Below are 22,067 nucleotides of genomic sequence, written 5' to 3'. Positions count from 1 at the left end.
AAACAAAAACCCAACAAACCTCCAAAACTCACACTTCTTAACTTGAAAACTTATTTTAAAACTATAAGTAATCAAAACTATATGGGACGGACATAGACAGACAGACAAAGAACAGTGGAACAGAATGCCCACAAATAAACCCTCTTATATGTGGGCAAATGATTTTAGACAAGTGTACCAAAACTATTCAGTAGTTAAAGAACAGGTTTTTTAACAACTGGTGCTAGGAAAAGTGAGTATCCACATATAAAAAAAACGAAACCAAATATTACCCTAACACCATATACAAAAAATAAATAAATAAAATAACTCAAAATGGACAAAAAACTTGCACCTAAGACTAAGACTGTGAAACAGAGAAAGAATAAAAAGCCTGACAATGTTGGCTTTAGTAATGATTACTTTAATAAGACACCAAACACACAGGCAACAGAATCAAAAACAGGCATAGTGGCTCACACATGTAACTCCGTAACTCAGGAGGCTGAGGCAGGAGGACTTCTTTGAGCTGAAACTCAGCCTGGACAGCCAACTGAGTTTGAGACTAGCCAGAAGGCTATGAAGTGAGAGACCCTGCCACCAAACACAGATATAAGACAAACTGGATCTAACACTCAACAGCCTGGGAAAGTCTCATAATGTTTAATGACAAGATTTGCACCAGAAACACTACTTGATAGAGAAAAAGCTAACCAGAAAGGAAAAATAAAAACCTATGCCAAAATTATTGTACATGACAGACACAATGTCAACATTTTTCACTGGTAAAAAATATAAAAGAAATCTCTTAAGGCAAGGCTTGAAGTGTAGGAGGATAAGGACACATGGAGTTGGATTTATCAGTTTGAGTGATGATTGAAAGCTGGAGTCAGAGGTGGTTGTGAGCCACCAGGTGTGGGGGCCAGACACAGACCTCCAATCTTCTGGAAGATGAGAAGTTCTCCTAAACTGAGCAATCTTGCTAGCCCCCAAAACCCACTTTTTAAACAGTTACTTTGCAGTTTGTTAATTTCTATTGTTACTATCAGTATTACTTTTTCTGTGTATTATTGTTTCCTTCATAACTTGCAAAATATATGAGTTATAAAGAACACTAACAGTGGTGTGGTGGCACATTTCTTTAATCCCAGCGCTCGGGAGGTAGAGGCAGGCAAGTGGATCTCTGTGAGTTCCAGGCCAGCCTGGTCTACAGAGTGAGTTCCAGGACAGCTAGGTCTGTTACACAAACAAACAAACCCCTCCAAAATGACAGGCACAGTGCACACACTTGTCACCCAGCACTTAGGAGGAAGAGGCAGAAGAATCAGGCCTGCAAGGTCATCTTGCGCTATGCCAAGATGCTCAAGATTAGTGCGGACTTCGTGAATCTTGCGATAGGAAGGAAAGAACGGAAGGAACCCACACACATACTCAAAAACTACACACCAAAACAAAGCCAAACCTTATCATTTTCAATATCTACACTTAGTCACCAAAGCTTGGTAAGCAATATAACCTAAAAGTTTTATAAAATATTTCAGTTTGGTGAATACTTTTGTTTTTTTGTTTTGTTTTGTTTTTTAGCAGACTGGATGTGAGATTTATTACTGAACATGATTTGGTAGGGTACAGGAGAGCATCGTGAAAGCCCTCAGGAGTGTAGGGCTCGCCACTTGTCCAGGGGACCATGATTAGGAATATATTTGACCCCACAGCCATCAGAATGAGTCGTTTCTCAGCAACCATGTCTTCAAATTCATCTGCATTAAACTTAGTAAAGCCCCATTTCTTTGAGATGTGGATCTTCTGGCAGCCAGGGAATTTGAACTTGGCTCTATGAAGAGCCTCAATCACATGTTCCTTATTCTGCAGCTTAGTGCGGATGGACATGATGACCTGGCCACTGTGCCCTGGGCCTTCCCAAAGGCACCACGCATGCCTGTCTGGAGCCTACATTGGAGACAGCATTGAGATCAGAGACTTGAATAAGTGCCAGAAAATTGTCTCCAAGGTCCCTTAGGGCAACCCATACAGGTAACAGGCTGCATACACTACCAAGGAGGCTGCTGTTTGCAACCATTGCACACCAGGGCCCCAAGGGGAAAGGGACCTGGTCGGCTTAATTAGTTGCAAATGGTGAATACTTTTGGACTGACCAAAAAAAGTTGCAAGGGCAACTCTCAACAGCAACCAAAGCAGATGTAAGATATACACACACAATATACAGGCAAAAGCAGACGTAAGATATACACACACACTATACAGGCAAAAGCGGATATAAGATATACACACAATATACAGGCAAAGCAGACGTAAGATATACACACACAATATACAGGCAAAAGCGGATATAAGATATACACACAATATACAGGCAAAGCAGATGTAAGACACACACACAATATACAGGGAAAAGCACTAACATGCTGGGGGGAAATCAATCACTACTTAAACCACATTTCAACAAGTATCATCCGTTCTCCACGAGTTCATTTTAAAATTGGGTAGTGGGGTACCTGTAACCGTGAGCCAGCAATCCCAACTACCCCCCAGAGGCTGAGACAGTAAAGAAGGCTAGCTTATACCCAGGAGTTCCAGACCGGTCACGGTAACATCACAAGAACTCAAAAAATTAAAAAATTCAAGTAAGCTATTTGAATGTCAGTCAGGCGAAGAGTTGAAGCCTCACATTCTCTCTCTATTCACAATTCTCTTTTGGTCTGTGGACAAAGACAGATAAAAAGAGAAATAGGGCTGGGCGGTGGTGGCGCGCGCCTTCAATCCCAGCAGAGGTAGGCGGATCTGAGAGTTCGAGGTCAGTCTGGTCTAAAGAGCGAGCTCCGGGACAGTCAGGGCTACACAGAAAAACCCTGTCCCGAAAAAAAAGAAAAGAGAAAAAGAGAGGAGATGTTGCACCACAAACAAGTCCCTTAATGGTTGTGAATGTCATTAACCCACTTTAGAGCTTTGCTTTCAAAGCTTAACTTGAGTGACGTCTACTTGGATAATTGAGATGAGTAAGCTATTACATCCAGAATAAAGAAAACGAGCAACTTACTCTTCCCGAGGTGCAAATAAGCCCAAGGCAAGCAAGCGCCAAACTATCTGCAAAGTCGATACGAAGCTTTATTCCCAAACTGACAAACTGCATGCAGCGGCATAGAGCAGTGACACCTAAATCTTCGACGATATTGGTCTTTTAAAAGGGAACGCGCTTTTCAGTGAAGCGCAATCATGTGAATGCAGCTTAACTCGAAGCAGCACCAACATTCTAACATTCTTCCCCTCAGAAACAAACCTTAATATAGAACTCAACCTGGTACCATTTTATCGAACAAAACACGGGGAGCCTAAAAACGGGCAATTTAGATCTTTTCAGAAAGCGTAAACAAGCCGCTTCCGCAGACGGCTCGGGAGGGAGCCCAAGAGAGAAGCCTCCGCGTCCGGACTCCTACCAGCCTCTCCCTACCTGCAGCGCACCACCACCTGGATGTTCTTGCCCTTTTCCTCTTTCTTCTTCGAAGAAGAACTCGGCTGGGACGCCATGACGCTCGTGCCCAAAAACCTGCCGCCCTGGCGGCGACTCCGACGGGGTGGAACACTGGGGTCCCTCTTCCTCACGACCGTGGCCTGCAGGACCGAGACCCGCAGCTCGGCGTCCCCGCGGTGCACGCAAGCCTCTGGCCGTGGCCACCGGCCCGCCACAAGCCGACAGCCAGAACCCCGGAGCTGGCCTCGGCACGGAAACCAGCAACGATTCGGCGCCTCAATTTGAAAAAAGGAGTCGAGTTACGCAGCCAGTAGCGGCGAAGCACGACGCGCAGGGCATCATGGGACGCCGTGTCGTCACCGCGGCACGCTAGGGCGTGGCCGAAGGGAGAGGGAAATGGTGCGGGCTAGGGAGCTGTGGTCCTAGGTACGCGGTGAAGAGCCGCGGCTGGTCTGCTGCTGGGGCCTGGGACGCCTTCGCCGCCGTGCTCGCCGGGTCCTGCCCGCCTCTGAGACCTCTCGCTTTCCGGAGAGCTGACGAACGAAGGACTCGGCGGGGTTTGGGGAGGCGCCGCAGTTGATGCCCGGAGCTGCGTTTCTGTTTCTTGGGATCTTACGTAACTCGGGGGTGCAGGGAGAAGTGCTCATGTACCCTCCAAATACCTGCTCCCACAGTCCAGATCCCTGGTCCTCTCGGCTAATCACGGTCAGATGTGTACAGATAAACTACCGTATCCCAGAGACTCACTGGCATCTCAAAATGTCCCACAAAGTGGACATACCGGAACTCTATCTGTTCGAGACAGGGTTTCCCTGTGTAGTCCTGGCTGCCCTGGAACTCACTCCGTAGACCATGCTGACCTCCAACTCAGAGATCTGCCTGCCTCTACCGCCCAGGGTTTTTCTTCCTTCCTTCCTTCCTTCCTTTTTTTTTTTTTGAGATAAAAGTTGATGTAGCCCAAGACAACCTCGAACTCACTGTATAACTGAGGATGATTTTGATCATCCTGCCTCCACGTTCCCAGTGCTGGGATTATAAGCATTCACCACCATACCCATTTATACTGGACTGGGGAATCAAACCAAGGGCTTCTGTTGTTTTTCATTAAATTCCATAGCTGTCCCTTAAGCAACTACATCCTAACGGGTAATTGCATTGCAACTCTGCAGCTACCAGTAGTGGTTAGACTGTACTGGCTGTAGCCTGGCAGGAATTCTGTTGCCTCAGGCACTGACTCTGTCACGTTTGGTAAAGGGATCTGGATCTCTATCCCTCTTTAGAATTCAGGATTCAAAGGGTGAGGTGAAATTCTGCTCACAAGTAGCTAACCTTTCTTAGCTTGAATCTCCTCCAAACAGGGCATCCATCATTCTGTCCAGCCCCTACTTAAGAACCTTAGCTACACAAGGGTCCTTCCAACTACTTGTGTCAGCCTGCTGACCCCAGGTTAATTTTTATGTGATCAAACAAATATAGCCGGGCAATGGTGGCGCACATCTTTACCCATCACTTGGGAGACAGAGGCAGAAGAATCTGTGTGAGTTTCAGGCCAGCCTGGTCTACAAAAGCTCGTTCCAGGACAAGCTCAAAAGCTACTCAGAAACCCTGTCTCAAAAAACCAAAACAAACAAACAAAAAAAGCAAACAAACGTAACACATCTTTGCATCATTAAACAAATATTCCACAGCGTAAACGAATATAACCACATCTTAAATTAATCTTCCATAACAGACTTCTTTGAGCTAGATCAGCACTCCACCATCTCCACCCCTAGCTAGCTTTGTATTATCTGAACAGATATTTACACAAAATAAATATATCCTTGGCTCCTGAAGGAAAATATTTAACATCTCGCAGTTTGGGCTTCCTTGTTGTTAAATGGAGATAATAAAAATTATTGTTGTCTGAATATCAGGTCTGTTGCTAGATGCTTTGCAAACACACAAACTCCAGAGACAGGAGTTGGTGCAAAGACTTGGGTTTATTATATTTTGAGCCAGAACTGCGAAGAATATAAGTTCTCACCACTGCCTTGAAAGCAAAGCCAGGAACCATGTGTATATAGGTTGAGCCATTAGTTATCACAACTATGCCTTTTCCGGGGAGACAGCTCTCGACAGCAGGACTTCAGCCTATTCCCGTACCATCATGTCCTGGGGACAGGCTCCAAAACCCACAGAGAAACCCTGTCTCGAAAAACCAAATAATAATAATAATAATTTAAAAATGTAAAATATAAGCTAGAGGCTCAGTACAGCATTGGTTTAGTGTGGATGAGACCTTGCTTTTTGTTGTTGCTGTTTTGTTTTGTTTTTTTCAAGGCCTGGTTTCTCTGTAACTTTGGAGCCTGTCCTAGAACTTGCTCTGTAGACCAGGCTGGCCTCAAACTCATAGAAATTCACCTGCCTCTGCCTCCCAAGTGCTGGGATTAAAGTCATGTGCCACCACCACCCAGCTTCTTTTTCTTTTTCATGTTTCAAGTGTTTTTTGCTCACCACCATCCCCTCACCCCATAACAAGTCTTTCTTTGAGTTGCAGCTCACAAATGACACAAAGACCTATTATTAATAATTATTATTAATTATGAAAGCTTGGGCTTATCTTAGGCTTGTTTTCAACTACATCTTATAATTTAAATTAGCCCATTTATATTAATCTATGTTCTGTCATGTGGCATCACCTCATCTCCTTACTACCCATCCTGCTTCTCTGCCAGGAGTCCTACCTATACCTCCTACCTAGCTATTGGCTGTTCAGCTTTTAATGACACCAACCACAGCAATACATCTTCACAGTATACAAATATATCACAGTATTCCCCCCTTATGTCTAAATAAAAAGGAAAGGTTTTTAACTCTAATACAGTAAAATTATATACAATAAGAATAATTATCAAGAAAGAATTACATTTGCAAAGTACATTCCACTTGTATTTGACAAATGTGAAGAAAATACTCCATTTTCTATCCTATCTTGGTAAGTCCAAAGTTTTGTACCTGAACAGTCAGTCACTCCAAGGTTTCTCTGCAACGTTGAGCCATCCATTTTCAGCCTACAGGCCTAGGAATAATTGACAGACATTTTACAAAGCAGACTTTTTGTTTTGCTCTGTTTTTGTTTTTTGTTTTTTAGATAGGGTTTCTCTGTATAACAGCCCTTAGCTGTCCTGGAACTACCTCTTTATACCAGGCTAGCCTCAAACTCACAGAGATCCACCAGCCTCTGCTTTCTGAGTTCTGGGATTAAAGACGTGCTCCACTACTACCTGACTATGAAGCAGATTTTGAAAACTGTCCCAGCTTGTCTTGGAAAAGTTTAGCAGTTGCTTTCTTTTGTGTCCTGCTTGTCCAGTTTGGACAAGATACTGTCAGCAATCAAGGCAAGAGTAGTAGTTTCTTGCCCAGTGGCTAACTTTTACCTCAAAGAAAGCAAACTCCATATAGAGGTTCTTCAGTGCCTATCTTCTCTGAAGTAAATTAGTGCTGCCAAGAGCAGACATGTCTCACAGTCATGAAAAGTCTTATGTTATTAAAACATCTTAAATGCCATATTCTGTAAGTCTTGAAGTGATTGAAGACCATCTATCTGTCTAAAATATATCTCTGTTTGACCCTGAAAACATAGCTAACATGACCACAAATTTGATTGTTATAGACTACTAACCTGTCTTTCTTTACTAGCCTTACTAGATTTCAAGGACTAGAACTTTCCATTTGTAAATGAGCTGCATAGATACAATGCCTTAAACAAGAACAGAAACATATAATACAGTATAACAAAATTAACCTTAAATTTGTACCAATATACAAATATATATATATATCAATGTAAAATATTTAAGACTAATAGTTGCCTTTTTAGTTTAAAAGTAGATTCAATAATCTACCCTTTTATTCTATGATTCCTGTATTCCCCCTATTTTTTTTCAGAAAGAGATCCTTGAATCCAACCTTCATTATTTAAACCGTTTTTTTTTTCAGACCGTGACCAGTAACAATTTGCAATTAATCTCACTTAAACAATGACAAATACCACCAAACAACCAGAAACCACCACCCCACCTCTTGGGAATGTGGGCATTGTGTTCTTTAGACTGCTTCCTGTTGTCTAGGGGCAATGGCTTCTTTAGGAGACCCTGAAAAAAACTGTATGATGATCAAGTTCTAGGAGAGCTAGCTGTATTATCTTTTTGTTTAGTCTCTGTGTAATGGGAAAGTGTAGAGCTTATCTGAGCTCTTGGCTGGAGCCGTCTGTGGTGCTACTCACAAACCATCTCATCTAGCAGCTTTGAAGTTGTTCTGAATGCAGAATTTTGAGGAAACTACACAGAAGCATTCTGAGAAGTTGGACTATTTGTCTTTATTGGTATCTGGTCCTTTTTTTTCTGAAAACACACAAACTTTTAAAGTAACATATATATCTGCATTAACATAAGCACGGAATATGGTGGGTGGCCAATTTTGATGGTGTTTGGTACCCAAATACCGGTGGCATTTGGGGCCAAGACCAGGGCAGCAACTGGAGTCTGTTATAGAGAGGCTGAAACAGGAAAACCCCAGACTCATGCAAGTGGAGGGCTTAGAGGGAGGGAAAGCCAGCCATGATAGCAACTCCAGGGACCACAAAGCCAATGGAGCGGCTGCCTCATGATCTCATGCCACACATTGGATGCCAGACGTAGTATTTATCTAATTATTCTTTATCAATAAAAACTCAGGTATCAGATATTGATCGGGGTAAGAACCTGACTGATCACCAGGCAGTGGTGGCACATGCCTTTAATCCCAGCACTCAGGAGGCAGAGGCAGGTGGGTTTCTGTGAGTTCAAAGCCAGTCTATCTACAAAGTGAGTTCCAGGACAGCCAGGGCTGTTTGTTACACAGAAAGACCCTGTCTTGAAAAACCAAAAAGGAAAAAAAAAAAAAAAAGAACCCAACGGATCAGAAGAGTGACCAGTGATCTCCTCTCTCCTCTCTATCCATTTTCTACAATTTCATAACTTCATGTGTCTTTAAAACTGAATAAAATTTTATCCATATTATCAGCAGTCCTTCTTATTGAATGTGGTGTGTGACATTTCAGCTAGACTGGCTAGCCATTGCACTTCAGGTAGTCTCCAGTTCCTGTACCCCAGGGCTAAGGTTCCAGCTGTGCCACGCAGCACTGTTTGGTGGGGGCTGTAGATCTGAACTCAGGTCTTCACGCTAAAGCAACGAGCACCTAACCCAGTAAGCCATTTCTCCAGCCCAAGAGCTTTGTTTTTCTTAGAGCAAAATGTGGACAAATCAAAACCAAGTTGTGTACTCCAAAAATCTTATAATGATAGCTTTTCCTGCATTGATCCCTCCAAACCCCCAGAAGCAATCGTTATCAGTTTTTTTGAAAAACTTTAATAATATTTCCAGCTTTGTAAGGAATGTATGCACACTATTATGGGTTTTTGTTTTGTTTTGGTTTGGTTTTTTGTTGCAGGGTTTCTCTGTAGCTTTGGAGCCTATCCTGGAACTTGCTTAGTAAACCAGGCTGGCCTCAAACTCACAGAGATCCACCTGCCTCTGCCTCCTGAGTGCTGGGATTAAAAGCATGCTCCATGACCACCGTCCTGTTTTAGTGGTGTTTTAAGTATTATTTCTTGACTTGTAGATGTGAGGATTTGGTTCCTGAGTTTCCCATCCTTTACACTTTCTCTGCCTAGCATACTCAATATTACTACGTTGTCTATTTTGGTTTTTCTTTTTTGAGACACGTGTTTCTCCATGTGGCTCTGGCTATCCTGGAACTCACTCTCTAGACAAGGCTAGCCTTGAACTCAGAGATCTGCCTGCTTCTGCCTGGCGAGTACTGGCATTAAAGGCGTGCACCACCACCACCTGGCTATTATTTTTATTAAACTGGTATTATGTGTTTGGATTATTTTGCCTATTCATAGCTGAGCACTTCATTCTAGTAGCTGAATTAGAGATTTTACAATCATGTTTATATGCAAATATACCTTTATCTATTGAACCAAGAGTTCGGAGAATCCTTTCAGCCTGGCAACTCATTCCCTTCAGTTCTCGGAAATGTTTTTGAATAATTCAGCAAATACTCTACTCATTTGCTCTAGTCTTGGTCCCGGATGCTTATGTATTAGATTTCCACTTCCCAGCATGCACCACTATTATATCTTGATATATTTTTTCAAGTTTTCTGTATGTATATTTGAAATAAGTATGATAGCACTTGAGTAGTTTTGCATCCTGGATTAACATAATTTAAGCATTCTTCCAGGACCCCAAACTCTGTTCCTAGCCTCACTCCTATTTGTAGGCTCTTGTAAGGTTTTTGAGTAAAGTCTGTGCTACTCTTCAGTGAACAACTGAGGGTGCCATTCTGGATTATAAGCATATATCTGATGTGGGAGTGTCATATATCAATCTGTTGATTTCATTGGTTAAGCAATAAAGAAACTGCTTAGCTGGCCCTCATAGGTTAAAACATAGGTGGGTGGAGTAAACAGAACAGAATGCTGGGAGGAAGAGGAAGTGAGGTAAGATGCCTCAGACAGAGACGCCATGCTCCGCTCTCCAGGGCAGACACGATTCAGCTCCGACCCAGGATGGACGTAAGCTAGAATCTTCCCGGTAAGCGCACCTTGGGGTGCAACACAGATGATTAGAAATGGGCTAAATTAATATGCGAGAGCTAGCCTAGAAGAGGCTAGATAGAAATGGGCCAAGCGGTGTTTAAAAGAATACAGTTTCCGTGTAATTATTTCGGGTAAAGCTAGCCGTGGGGGCGGCTGGGTGCCGGGGACGCAGCCCTGCCGCTCCTATTACTACATATATCTTTAACTGCTGGAATCATGGAAGGTTCTTTTATATCTATGGGTATGAATACTAAAAAGAACATCAAAAAGTATGCCTGTGTGCCCTTGTAAACTATGCAGAAAGCACAGTTTATGAACCACTTAGATCCTTGTAAATAATATACACACAACATTGTATGGACTCAACAATTCATATTTAGGAATATATGTGTATATATAAATACATATGTGTAACAATTGATGAAAAAGGAGGCCATTTATTTGAAAGAGAGCTGGGAGGGAGTTATGGGAAGGTTTTGAAGGAGGATGGGAAAGGGAGAGATGTAATTAAAATGCAACCTCAAAATAAAATGAAAGAAAAACCAAGATTCTTCAAGAATAGCTTAGAGGGGGCTAGAGAGATGGGTCAGTGGTTAAGAGCACTGACTATTCTTCTAAAGTTCCAGAGTTCAATTCCCAGTAACCACGTGGTGGCTCACAGCCATCTGTAATGAGGTCTGGTGCCCTCTTTTGGCCTGCAGGGACACATGGAGGAAGGACACTATACATAATAAATAGATAAATCTTTAAAAAAAATAATAACTTAGAGCGGGGAGGTGGTGGCACACACCTTTAACCCCAGCACTCAGGAGCTATGAATTTAAGACCAACCTGGTTTGCAGAGTGAGTTCCAGGACTGCCAGAAAGAAACTTTGTCTCAAACTCTCCTCTACCCCCACCGTGAAAATAAAAAGGGAAGGCAAAGGCAAGCATATCTCTGTGAATTCCAGCACAGCTTCGTCTACAAAACAAGTTCTAGGTCAGCTAGGACTACACATGGAGATACTGTCTCCAAAGATTCACATGGAACTTATGGTTGCCTTACATTTTCATATAATTGTTTATAAAGCATTGGTCATGACGTTGTTTAGCCCATGGGCTCCTCCTTCCTTGCTTCTTCATGCTGTAATTTATCTGTCAAAGAAATCAAGTCTCGCCTGGTGGTGATGGTGCTCGCCTTTAATGCCAGCACTCAGGAGGCAGGGGCAGGCAGTTCTTTGTGAGTTTGAGGCGAGCCTGGTCTACAAGAGCTAGTTCCAGGACAGGCTCCAAAGCTACAGAGAAACCCTGTCTCAAAAAAAAAAAAAAGAAAGAAAGAAAGAAAGAAAAAGAAAGAAAGAAAGAAAAGAAAGAAAAGAAAGAAATCAAGTCACAGCCAAGCGTAGTGACATGTCTGGAATCTTAGCACTTAAGATCACTGTTTTGGGGCCAACCTAGGATTACCTAACAAGACCCTGTCTCAACAACAGATTAATTAATTAATTAACTGGCTAGTTAAAGATCAGGTAATTTTTCCTGGGATGTCTCGAACATTCTGAATTTGCTGATTGTATTATTATGAAGGTGATTTAACATGAAGACCCCCCACTGCCCTGTGATTGATTTCCTGTCGATGGAATTGAACCAATAGACTTGATCTCATACAGCAGCTGTGTGCTTGCTTGTTGCACTGTGCTTGCTGCCAGGTGTGATACAGCAGTGGCTTCAGGTATCATTCATAACACCTGCTCCAAGAAGGAAGTTAAGATTTGAACAGGAACCCTCTAGAGAGTACTCTGGCAGCTCAGATCAGAGAGATACTCTTCCCAGTGGGCTAAGCCAGGAATGGGATCGAAGGAGTTTTGTGAAGACAATGGCATTTAACTGGACTTGGAAGTTGTTAGAGCACTGACAGAATTTTAATCAACTGGCTGTGAGAACTGGAGTTAGGGGCCAGAGAGAGTAGAGCTGGTCATGTGGCATAGCAGTTGGGTGTTGATGTCTACAAACACATTACATACGAGAGGTGGGGAAGACGGCCATGGGTAAAACCTCTGCCTTGTACCTTGTAAGTGTGAGGGTGGGATCCTGAGCATCTACACAAAAGACATCCGAAGTCAACTTCTGGCCTTCACATGTACATGCACACATATCATACATATGTGAACATGTATACTAACATGGACGCCACACATATACACATAATAGTCACATTCAAATTCTAGAAGCCTACAAATGTTTAATTATTTGAAAAATACATCTTGCCGGGCGGTGGTGGCGCACGCCTTTAATCCCAGCACTCGGGAGGCAGAGGCAGGTGGATCTCTGGGAGTTCGAGGCCAGCCGGGTCTACAAGAGCTAGTTCCGGGATGGGCACCAAAGCTACAGAGAAACCCTGTCTCGAAAAACCAAAAAAAAGAAAAATACATCTTAGTAGGTGTGCTTAAATTCAAGGAGAGCAGATCACATGGTTTTGGAATAATCAGTTGGACTCTAGTCCAGTGACAAGTGTTCTTAGAAGAGGAAGAGACACACAGAGGAGACGGCACTGTGAAGACATCGTGTAGTGGAGTGATGTAGGTGCCAGCCAAGCATGCGGGCAACACGGGCTGAAGAGACAAGGAATGAATTCTCTACATACTGCAGGAACCACAACTCTGCCATACCTTGATTTTGAACTTCTGACTAGGAGGGTTTCTGTTGTTTTAAGCCATCGATTTTGTGGTTATCTACTCCAGCAGCCATAGGGAACTAACTTGAAAAGTTGGGGCTGGAATGCTCTGTGATGAAATTGTGCCTTTTACTGCCATAGTCCTAGGAAAGCCCTAGACAAAGGAACATCGTGGCTTTTTCTTCTCTGGGACCCCCCTCCACACACTCTCAGAAATTTCTCACTTTTCTGTAAATTAGTAAAAAGCTCACTTCTTTGCACACTCCCTGAAGAGTCCACATCTTCAGTCTTCATTGGTGTGAGATAAGGGACTTGAGTCACTGTCTCAGGTTGCCCTTTAGTGACTGTTGAGCGTCCAGGACCTTAGAACCCTGAGTCAAATTTACAGCTGTGCCAAGAAAGGTCTCACCACACTCAAAAACCCTGAAATAACAGGGTCTCAATGCAGTTCAGGCTGGCCTCAATCTCACTAAGTAGCTGAGGGTGAACACCCCATTGTACTCCCCTCTCCTTTCCAAGAATTAGGATTATAGGTGTGCATCAGCCCCACACCTGGATAACATTACAGCTCCTTTGACCAATTGTTGGCAAGTTACTGAATCTCCCTTGGCATAGCTCCTCACCTCAGTGAGGAGCACCCTTTTGGAGGGGAAGTAAAGCAAAGACTAATGAAAGATGTATGTATAATACCAGATTTACAGTAGAGCTTCAAAATGTGTTTTCTGTCTACCCACAGCCTTTATTGAACCTATTAATATCGCACTTTCTTATATAGTGCATCTATTTCCACCAGATATAGAGTTTATCACTCTGCTAATAGAGTTTAGACGTCAGGACCCCTTTTTTTGCACAGGCTCCCAGGCCGGAGTGCTCAGAAAGCAAGAATCAGAAACTCTGCAGGGAATCAAGCCCAGGTCCAGTGAGAAGGCAGAACTTGCCTGGTGAGCTGCAGCCAACTCTTTCAACTGATGTTCTCAATAGAGACACTCTATGATGGCCACCTATCTGCTTTAGCATTAGGGACTTGAGGGTCCTTGGAGTCGGTGAGATGGGTAAAAATCACTTGACAACCTGAACTCAGTAACCAGAACTCACTCACGTAAATATGGAGGGCAAGGACTGACCCCACCATGCTGTGCACACATGCACCATGGCATGCACTACCACACACACACAAGAATAACTGAAATTTTAAAGGTTCTTAAAACCACGCACTAATAGTTACTACCAAGAAGTTTGCAGCTATTTTTACCTGTTTGCAGCCAAAGTTATTTAGTCACAAGAAAGTGCATTGTGAAAACAGTATGGAACAGGAAAACTGTTCTGGGACAGCCGTGCTGAGCTGGGACAGCAGTGCTGAGCTTGTCCAGCCTCAGAAGGAGGTTCTCCACTGCCTTAGGGAAGGCTGAGAGAAGAGCAAGGCGGCTGAGACCGCCTCAGAGCAGAACCCTTATCTTGAGCAACAAGCCCCAGCAACAGTCTTAGGCTGTCCTCATTCTAATGCAGAAAATCCCACAAGTTGATAATTAGACCCAGGCAATCTGGAGTCTGACCCCCTAGCGACTACATCATTGAACACTGCCAGCCCCAAGAAGTAGCTCACACTATGAAGTTTATTACTCAGCAAAAGATATCTGTGCCACCACCCAGATAAGAGCTCCTTCCAGGGGGCTGGAGAGATGGCTCAGTGGTTAAGAGCACTGACTGCTCCTCCAGAGGACCCGGGTTCAATTCCCAGCACCCACTTGGCAGCTCACAGCTGTCTGTAGCTCCAGTTCAAGAGAATCTGACATCGTTATACCAATGTGCATGAAATAAAGTTAAATAAAGTTTTAAAAAAAAAGAGCTCCTTACAACCCTGTCTCGAAAAACAAAAAAGAGCTCCTTACAGACGTTTCATATGGGCCAAACCTAGCAACTTTCCTTTTACGTAAAATCCCTTCTCCAGGAGTATATCAGCTGAGTCTTTATAGAGTGTCTTAGTTGGGGCTATTGCTGTACAGAGACACCATGACCACCACGGCAGCTCTTCAAAAGAAAACATTTCATTGGGGAGGCTTGCTTACAGTTTCAGAGGTTTAGTCCATTATCATCATGATGGGCAGCGAGGCAGCATGCAGGCAGACATAGTACTGGAAAGGTAGCTGAGAGTCCTATAATATCTTGCAGGCAACAGGAAGTCAACTGCTGTCACACTAAGGGAATACTGAGCAAAAGAGACTTCAAAGCCCACTTCCACAGTGACGCACTTCCTCTGACAAGGCCACACCTGTTAACAGTGACACTCCCTTTGGGGGCCATTTTCTTTCACACCACCACTTAGTGTACTTCAGTAACTCTTCTCTTTGATAACTTTTTTAAAAATATTTTTTTATTATGGTAGTGTTCTGCCTGCATGTGTCCCTGCAGACCAGAAGAGGGCACCATACCTCATTGCAGATGGTTGTGAGCCACCATGTGGTTGCTGGGAATTGAATTCAGGAGTCTAGAAGAGCAGCCAGTGCTCTTAACCTCTGAGCCATCTCTCCAGCCCCCTCTTTGATGATTTTGGTGCTGATAAATTCTTTTGACTCACCCTTGTCACTGATCCACCATACGCAATCTTGTATAGCATTTTGGTAGCCCATTCAGGGAATCCATAGTCACTTCTTTTGTGCCTACTATGGCTGGCTGAGCAGTTTGGAGGCAGCTGATGGCCTCTGGTTGAGACAGCATGACAGAGTGGCCCTGAAGACTGCCAGACAGTGATCACAATCTCCCAGTGCTCTATAACCTAAGGAGTTCCTGGTCAAGGCCCTTTGGTGGAACCTGAAGGCAGAAGGAAAGATGGTTACTAGAGTTCCTAAGGGTAGGGCATCACATCCTTCCTTTGGGGACCTTTATATTGTCTTGTGGCATCATTGTCACTGACAACTTTCCCAGAGCAAATCCACACATATCAAGGACTCTCTCTTCCTTGTTCCCTTCTCACCCTTTTCTTTCTTTCTTTCTTTCTTTCTTTCTTTCTTTCTTTCTTTCTTTCTTTTCTTTCTTTCTTTCTTTCTTTCTTTCTTTCTTTCTTTGAGACAGGGTTTCTCTATGTAATGGGGGGGGGTGGATAAAGCAGCAATGGCAGTAGATGCCTAAGACCTGCAGCAAATATAATAATAGCTTAATAGTGTGCATAAGTGACCATTGGTGGTTATGTTATACATGAAGCTTAGGTTCAGCTCCCTTTGGATAAATAGGTAATTTCTTTGTTGTTAGTTTGCCTCCTGACATTTAGGATGAAAAGGTAAAGAGAAACCAGTAAATGGGGAAAACATAAAATGATATAAGAATGAAGATACGTCCTTAGTAAGGAATGCTGAAAATGGAATACTTCTGGAGAAGGAAGGATCTTATTCTAGTTAGCTGTGCAGGCACACATCTGTGCTCCCGGCACTTGGGAGACACAGGGGAGAGGGCCAAGAGTTCAAGGTCATTCTTGGCTACAGGCATTCAAGGCTAGTTTTGCCTGGTTGAGACTTGTTCTCAGACTTTCTAGAGGCTGATAAGAAGGGGGGGGGGAGGTTAAAGGAACTTATCACCAAGCCTGAGGACGAGAGTTGGATTCTCAGAACACACCTGGTAGGAGGAGAGAACTGACTCCTTCAGGTTCTCCTCTGTCTTCCACAGGAGTGCCAAGTGCCAAATGTGTGTCTACATGCACATGCACATGTGTGTGGGCACACACACACAAATGAAAAGGAAAGTGTCCTAATATAAAAATGACAAAACCATAAAGCACAATTATACCACAGAAGGCCTGAGTAAGATAAAAAAGGTGAAACTTTAAAATGGTCTAAGTATGACAATTAATGGTAATAAAATTCCTAAGGTCAAAAGTCATTGTGCTGATATGAAGAAGGACGCTAAAAGAAATCCCACACGCCGGGCGATGGTGGCGCACGCCTTTAATCCCAGCACTCGGGAGGCAGAGGCAGGCGGATCTCTGTGAGTTCGAGACCAGCCTGGTCTACAGAGCTAGTTCCAGGACAGGCTCCAAAGCCACAGAGAAACCCTGTCTTGAAAAACCAAAAAAAAAAAAAAAAAAAAAGAAAGAAATCCCACACATATGCTATGAGATTTGCATTGTTATGGATCTGGGCTTATTGATACAAATTTAAGGTCAATTTTGTTATATATGTATTTCTGCTCCTGATTAAAATATTGGGTTTGGACAGCTCATTTAAAATGTAATATATAATTAAGAAATAGAGCTTAATAGATAATTATCTATAATAGTCAAGCTTTTGTCATGTTAGTTAGATTTTCTTGATGGACAGATATGTATTTCAGATGGATAGGCATTCTTCAAACCTTTCTTCTTCTTCTTCTTCTTCTTCTTCTTCTTCTTCTTCTTCTTCTTCTTCTTCTTCTTCTTCATCTTCTTCTTCTTCTTTTCGGGACAACATTTCTCTGTAGCTTTGGTGCCTGACTTGGAACTTGCTCTTGTAGACCAGGATAGCCTTGAATTTACAGAGATGCACCTGCCTCTGCCTCCTGAGTGCTGGGATTAAATGCGTGTGCCATCACCACCCAGCTTCTTCAAACCTTTCAAAGACTACAGAATATGGCATTTAAAATGTTTTAAGAAGTTAGGACTTTTCATGTCAGTGAGGCATATATGCTCCTGGCAGCACCAATTACTTCAAGAGGTAGATGGGCATCGAAGAGGCTCCTTATGGAGTTTGTTAGTCATTTGGACAACAAACTGCTCTTGCCTGGACTGCTTGATGAACTGGATGTGCAGGACCTACAGAAAATTGACTGCTAAAGTTGCCTTAAGAAGATGAGACAGTCCTTCAGGGTTCCTGATTCATAAAAGAGTCTGTTCGACATCCTGCAGGACACAGAAGAAAGTGACTGACAAACTGCCAATATTGGCGGAACTGTCTTTGAAATTTCCTGTTTCGTGGAAAAGTCTACTAGATACTATGGGCCTGTAGGTTAAAGATGGATGCCCCAGTGGTACAAAAGAACTTTGGGTGACAGGGGCTGGAGAGATGGCTCAGTGGTTAAGAGCATTGCCTGTTCTTCCAAAGGTCCTGAGTTCAATTCCCAGCAACCACATGGTGGCTCACAACCATCTGTAATGAGGAGGTCTGGTGCCCTCTTCTGGCCTGTAGACATACACACAGACAGAATATTGTATACATAATAAATAAATATTTTTTAAAAAAAAAGAACTTTGGGTGACTATCCAGGCAGCAACATGTCTCTGTCAATTCTAGAGTTTTGGAAGTTGCTTATAATACACTTCCTGCTAACTTAGGTAATATTATATCCTTCTGGAGTCTTTGATGGAGTTGAAGAATAGATAGTTATAATTTTCCTTAGTCGGCTGGGCATGGTGGCACACGCCTTTAATCCCAGCACTCGTGAGGCAGAGGCAGGCGGATCTCTGTGAGTTTGAGACCAGCCTGGTCTACAGAGCTAGTTACAGGACAGGCTCCAAAGCCACAGAGAAACCCTGTCTAGAAATCCCCCCCCAAAAAATAATAATAATTTTCCTTAGTCATGATAGAAGATAAAGTAGATATAAATATGATAACTATAATTCTTGCTTAATACCTGTTTTGTTATATGTAATTTTACTATGTTAAAGTTAAAGCCTTTCTCTTTTTTTTTTTTTTCGAGACAGGGTTTCTCTGTGGTTTTGGAGCCCGTCCTGGAACTAGCTCTTGTAGACCAGGCTGGTCTTGAACTCACAGAGATCTGCCTGCCTCTGCCTTCCAAGTGCTGGGATTAAAGGCGTGCGCCACCACCGCCTGGCAAGCTTTCCTTTTTGTTTAAACAGAAAAGGGGAAATGGTGTGGGAGGTCCTTCTATGTGTTGCTTTCATTGGTTAATGAATAAAGAAACTGTCTTGGGCCTGTGCAGGGTATAGAGGTAGGTGGGGAAAACTAAACTGAATGCTGGGAGAAAGAAGGAAGAGTAAGAAGCCATGTAGCCCCACCAGAGACAAACATAGGAACTTTAGCCAGTAAGCCACAGCCACAAGACAATACACAGATTAATAGAAATGGGTTAAATTAATATGTAAGAGTTAGCCAATAAGAAGCTAGAGCTAATGGGCCAAGAAGTTATTTAAATAATATAGTGTCTGTATGATTATTTTGGTTCTGGGCTGCCGGGATGACCAAGCAGCCTCCTTACAACACTGATATAAAACGAAAATTTAGTCCTGTCTGAAAGGGAGAGGCCCTTAAGATGCCAGCCTGTGATGGTAACATTCACAAACATTGTGTTAAGGACAACTATCTTGCTGAACAGTGGTGGTGTGGTGTATGCCTTTAATCCCAGCACTCAGGGGAAGAGGAGGACAGTGGTAGGTAGACCTTTATGAGTTCAAGGCCAGCCTGGTCTACAAAGTGATTTATAGGACAGCCAAGGCTACACAGAGAAACTCTGCCTCAAAAAACAAAAAAACAGACAACTATCTTCTAGTCAAAGTAATGATTTATGTTGTCTGCTAAGTTCTTCAGGCTTTTATCTACTTGGGAAATGTAATAAAATCAGGATTTATTTTAAAAATGCATTTGTTTTTGTCAAACTTTATCTAAATGTTTCACAAAAGCTAAAACTAAAGTCTATTATGTCCTTTTTAAGACTGGTAAACCTGTGCTTTCGGGTATTCAAGAACCAAACCTTGGATACATAAACAGAAGAAGATAAAAGGGCTGAGTGGACAATCAGTATTTGGTCCTTAATCTCCAGTGCCAACCAGGACCCAGGGGACTACAAGACTTCTTGAGAGAACTCTCAACATCCCAACACCAGAAGTCACCCTTCCTTTTGATTGGAGAGACCATGGAGACTCCAGAGGTTGGACTCAGATCAATACACAACATGCAAAAAAAAACAAAAAACAAAAACAAAAACAAAACAAAACATTAAAGGTGGAAGGGACTCTTATGTTGACTGATGTAGGAGCTGGGAACCATCCTGGGTCCTGCCAGAGTAGTAAGCATTCCGAACTGCTGAGCCATGTCTCCAAGCTTTTTTTTCCCATTTATTTATTTATTTTAGAGAAGGAATCTGTAGAACAGGCCGGCCTTAAACTTGCTTTGCAACCAAGGACCTCAAACCCTTGATCCTCCTGCTTCTTCCTCTCAAGTGCTGGGATTACAGGCCTGGCTCTATCTCAGCCCTTTTGAAGTTCTTCACATAGGCCTTCCCTTAGCACACATGTCCGGATCTCCAGTTACAGGCCCTGTCACCATGGGTTCCTCTGCCCAGAGTTAAAATTGTCCTACCCACAGAAGCCCAAGCAGCCTGCTACTGTGTCACATACAGCGACTGTTTCTTCTTTGGATGAGACCTAGAGCAATGGTACACCTTCATAAATGCCCAGACCTCCCAATAGCCAAGATGTTTGTCCACTTGCCTTTCTCAATTCTATGATGTAATCTTTTAATATCTCTTTTCCTATTCATCCTCAGGATTATACAGGACTCAACTCACTTCAAGAATTTATCGTAGCCAGGCGGTGGTGGTACATACCTTTAATCCCAGCACTCGGGAGGCAGAGGCAGGCAGATCTTTTTGAGTTTGAGGCCAGCCTGGTCTACAGTGAGTTCTAGGACAGTCAGAGCTACAGAGAAACCCTGTTTCAAAAAACAACAAAAGAACTTCTGGTATATCTGTTCCTCCAGGGAAAAGCACACATGTGAAGACCAGAGGACACAATGGGTGTCTTCCTCAGTTCTGCTTCTGTTTGTTTTGAAACAAGATTACTTACTGAATGTGGAGTTTGCTGTTTTGGCTATGTTAGCTGGGGAGTTAGTTCCAGAGATTGACCAGCTCTTCCTTGGTGTGGCTAGACTGGCTGGCCAGTGAGCTCCAGATATGCATCATTATCCCTCTGCCACCCTTGAGGGCAGACGTGCACCACCATGCCTGCCTGGCTTCTTACATGGATGCTGGGAATCTGAACTCAGTTCCTTACATGTTCGGCAAGCGCCATAGCTACGAAGCCATCTTCTCGCACTAATTAACTAATTATTTTGAAACAGGCTCTCACAATGTAGCCTTGCCTGACTTGTAATTCTAGGTATGTAGACTGGGCTGGCCTTGAACTCAGAGTTCTGCTTGCCTCTCTCTTTGAGTGGTGGGGTTAAAGGTGTGCACCACCATGCACAGTCTTAGGGAGAACTTCCTAGACTTAGGTTACCACCTTGAGGTATGGCCCTCATCTTTACTGCTTTCCCCAACATTGATGGGGTCCTATGCTGGCTCTAGGGTTTTCTCATCGTAACAGTCACTGTTTTTTTTTAATATTTATTTATTATGTATACAATATTCTGTCTGTGTGTATGACTGCAGGCCAGAAGAGGGCACCAGATCTCATTACAGATGGTTGTGAGCCACCATGTGGTTGCTGGAAATTGAACTCAGGACCTTTGGAAGAGCAGGCAATGCTCTTAACCTCTGAGCCATCTCTCCAGCCCCATAACAGTCACTGTTAAACTCCTTTGCCATCTTCCTAGACTCACTTTGGGAAAGCATCTGTCCTTCTCTACCTTGCCCTTCTTCGGCTTGCCCAGAGGAGTACTGTGGTGGTGGTATTAGACCGGAGGCCTACTCATTTCATTGTTGCCTTGCTCTCACTCCAAAACAACCCCTCCCTCAGAAGCGTGTCCTCCTTTCCCCTTGTTGGGCAAACCTTAAAATCTCCAGACCTTCCCACAACACATGGAACGTGTTTCAGGTGTTCACGGCTTTCTTGGCTAAGATTCCAAATCTTTGACTCCTTGCTGTGTTGTCTGTCTCCTCCATCCCCCTTTTGATGTTTCTCTCCCCACTCTCCCCAGTCATAAACAGGACTAGCTAGCTGTCTGGTCTGACCAGCAGAGAGATTTGATACTGTAGAGGTGGCTCTCTGTCCCAAGCTTTCTGTTAGGCTACCAACCAGCTCTCAAATCACGACACAGAGATTTATTAGTTATGAATGCTTGGCCTAGTTTAGGCTTGTTTCTGGCTAGCTCTTGTAACTTAATCTGTTTATCTTTATCAATGTTTTGCCTTGAGGCTTTTTATCTTTTCTTTCTGTGTAACTTACTTTCCATGTTTTTCTTGTCTGACTGGCTGGTGGTTGCCTGGCTTCTTGCCTTGGGCATGTCCCTCATCCTCTCCTCTTTTATTTATTATGTATACAATATTCTGCCTGATGGCCAGAAGAGGGCACCAGACCCCATTACAGATGGTTGTGAGCCACCATGTGGAATTGAACTCAGAACCCTTTGGAAGAGCAGGCAATGCTCTTAACCTCTGAGCAATCTCTCCAATCCCTTCT

The 22,067-nt window shown here is 43.3% G+C and overlaps 1 protein-coding gene and 1 non-coding gene across 2 annotated transcripts in view; both read right to left on the bottom strand.

Moving 5' to 3' along the window:
* Positions 1–4,067, bottom strand: part of Kif11 (kinesin family member 11) — a 46,268-nt gene extending 42,201 nt beyond the window's left edge. Inside the window, exon 1 of the mRNA XM_075973917.1 lies at positions 3,449–4,067. Within this exon, the coding sequence (XP_075830032.1) occupies positions 3,449–3,525 (77 nt within the window). The 5' untranslated portion in view covers positions 3,526–4,067. The remainder of the gene's footprint in view (positions 1–3,448) is intronic.
* LOC142851453 (small nucleolar RNA SNORA70) lies at positions 1,978–2,112 on the bottom strand. Its single transcript, XR_012910773.1, has one exon. It is a non-coding gene; the product is annotated as a small nucleolar RNA SNORA70 (small nucleolar RNA).
* Positions 4,068–22,067: the final 18,000 nt, after the last annotated feature.

The sequence above is a fragment of the Microtus pennsylvanicus genome, chromosome 5 (assembly GCF_037038515.1).
Source record: "Microtus pennsylvanicus isolate mMicPen1 chromosome 5, mMicPen1.hap1, whole genome shotgun sequence".
NCBI lineage: Eukaryota > Metazoa > Chordata > Mammalia > Rodentia > Cricetidae > Microtus > Microtus pennsylvanicus.
This window is presented reverse-complemented; position numbering and strand designations above follow the sequence as displayed.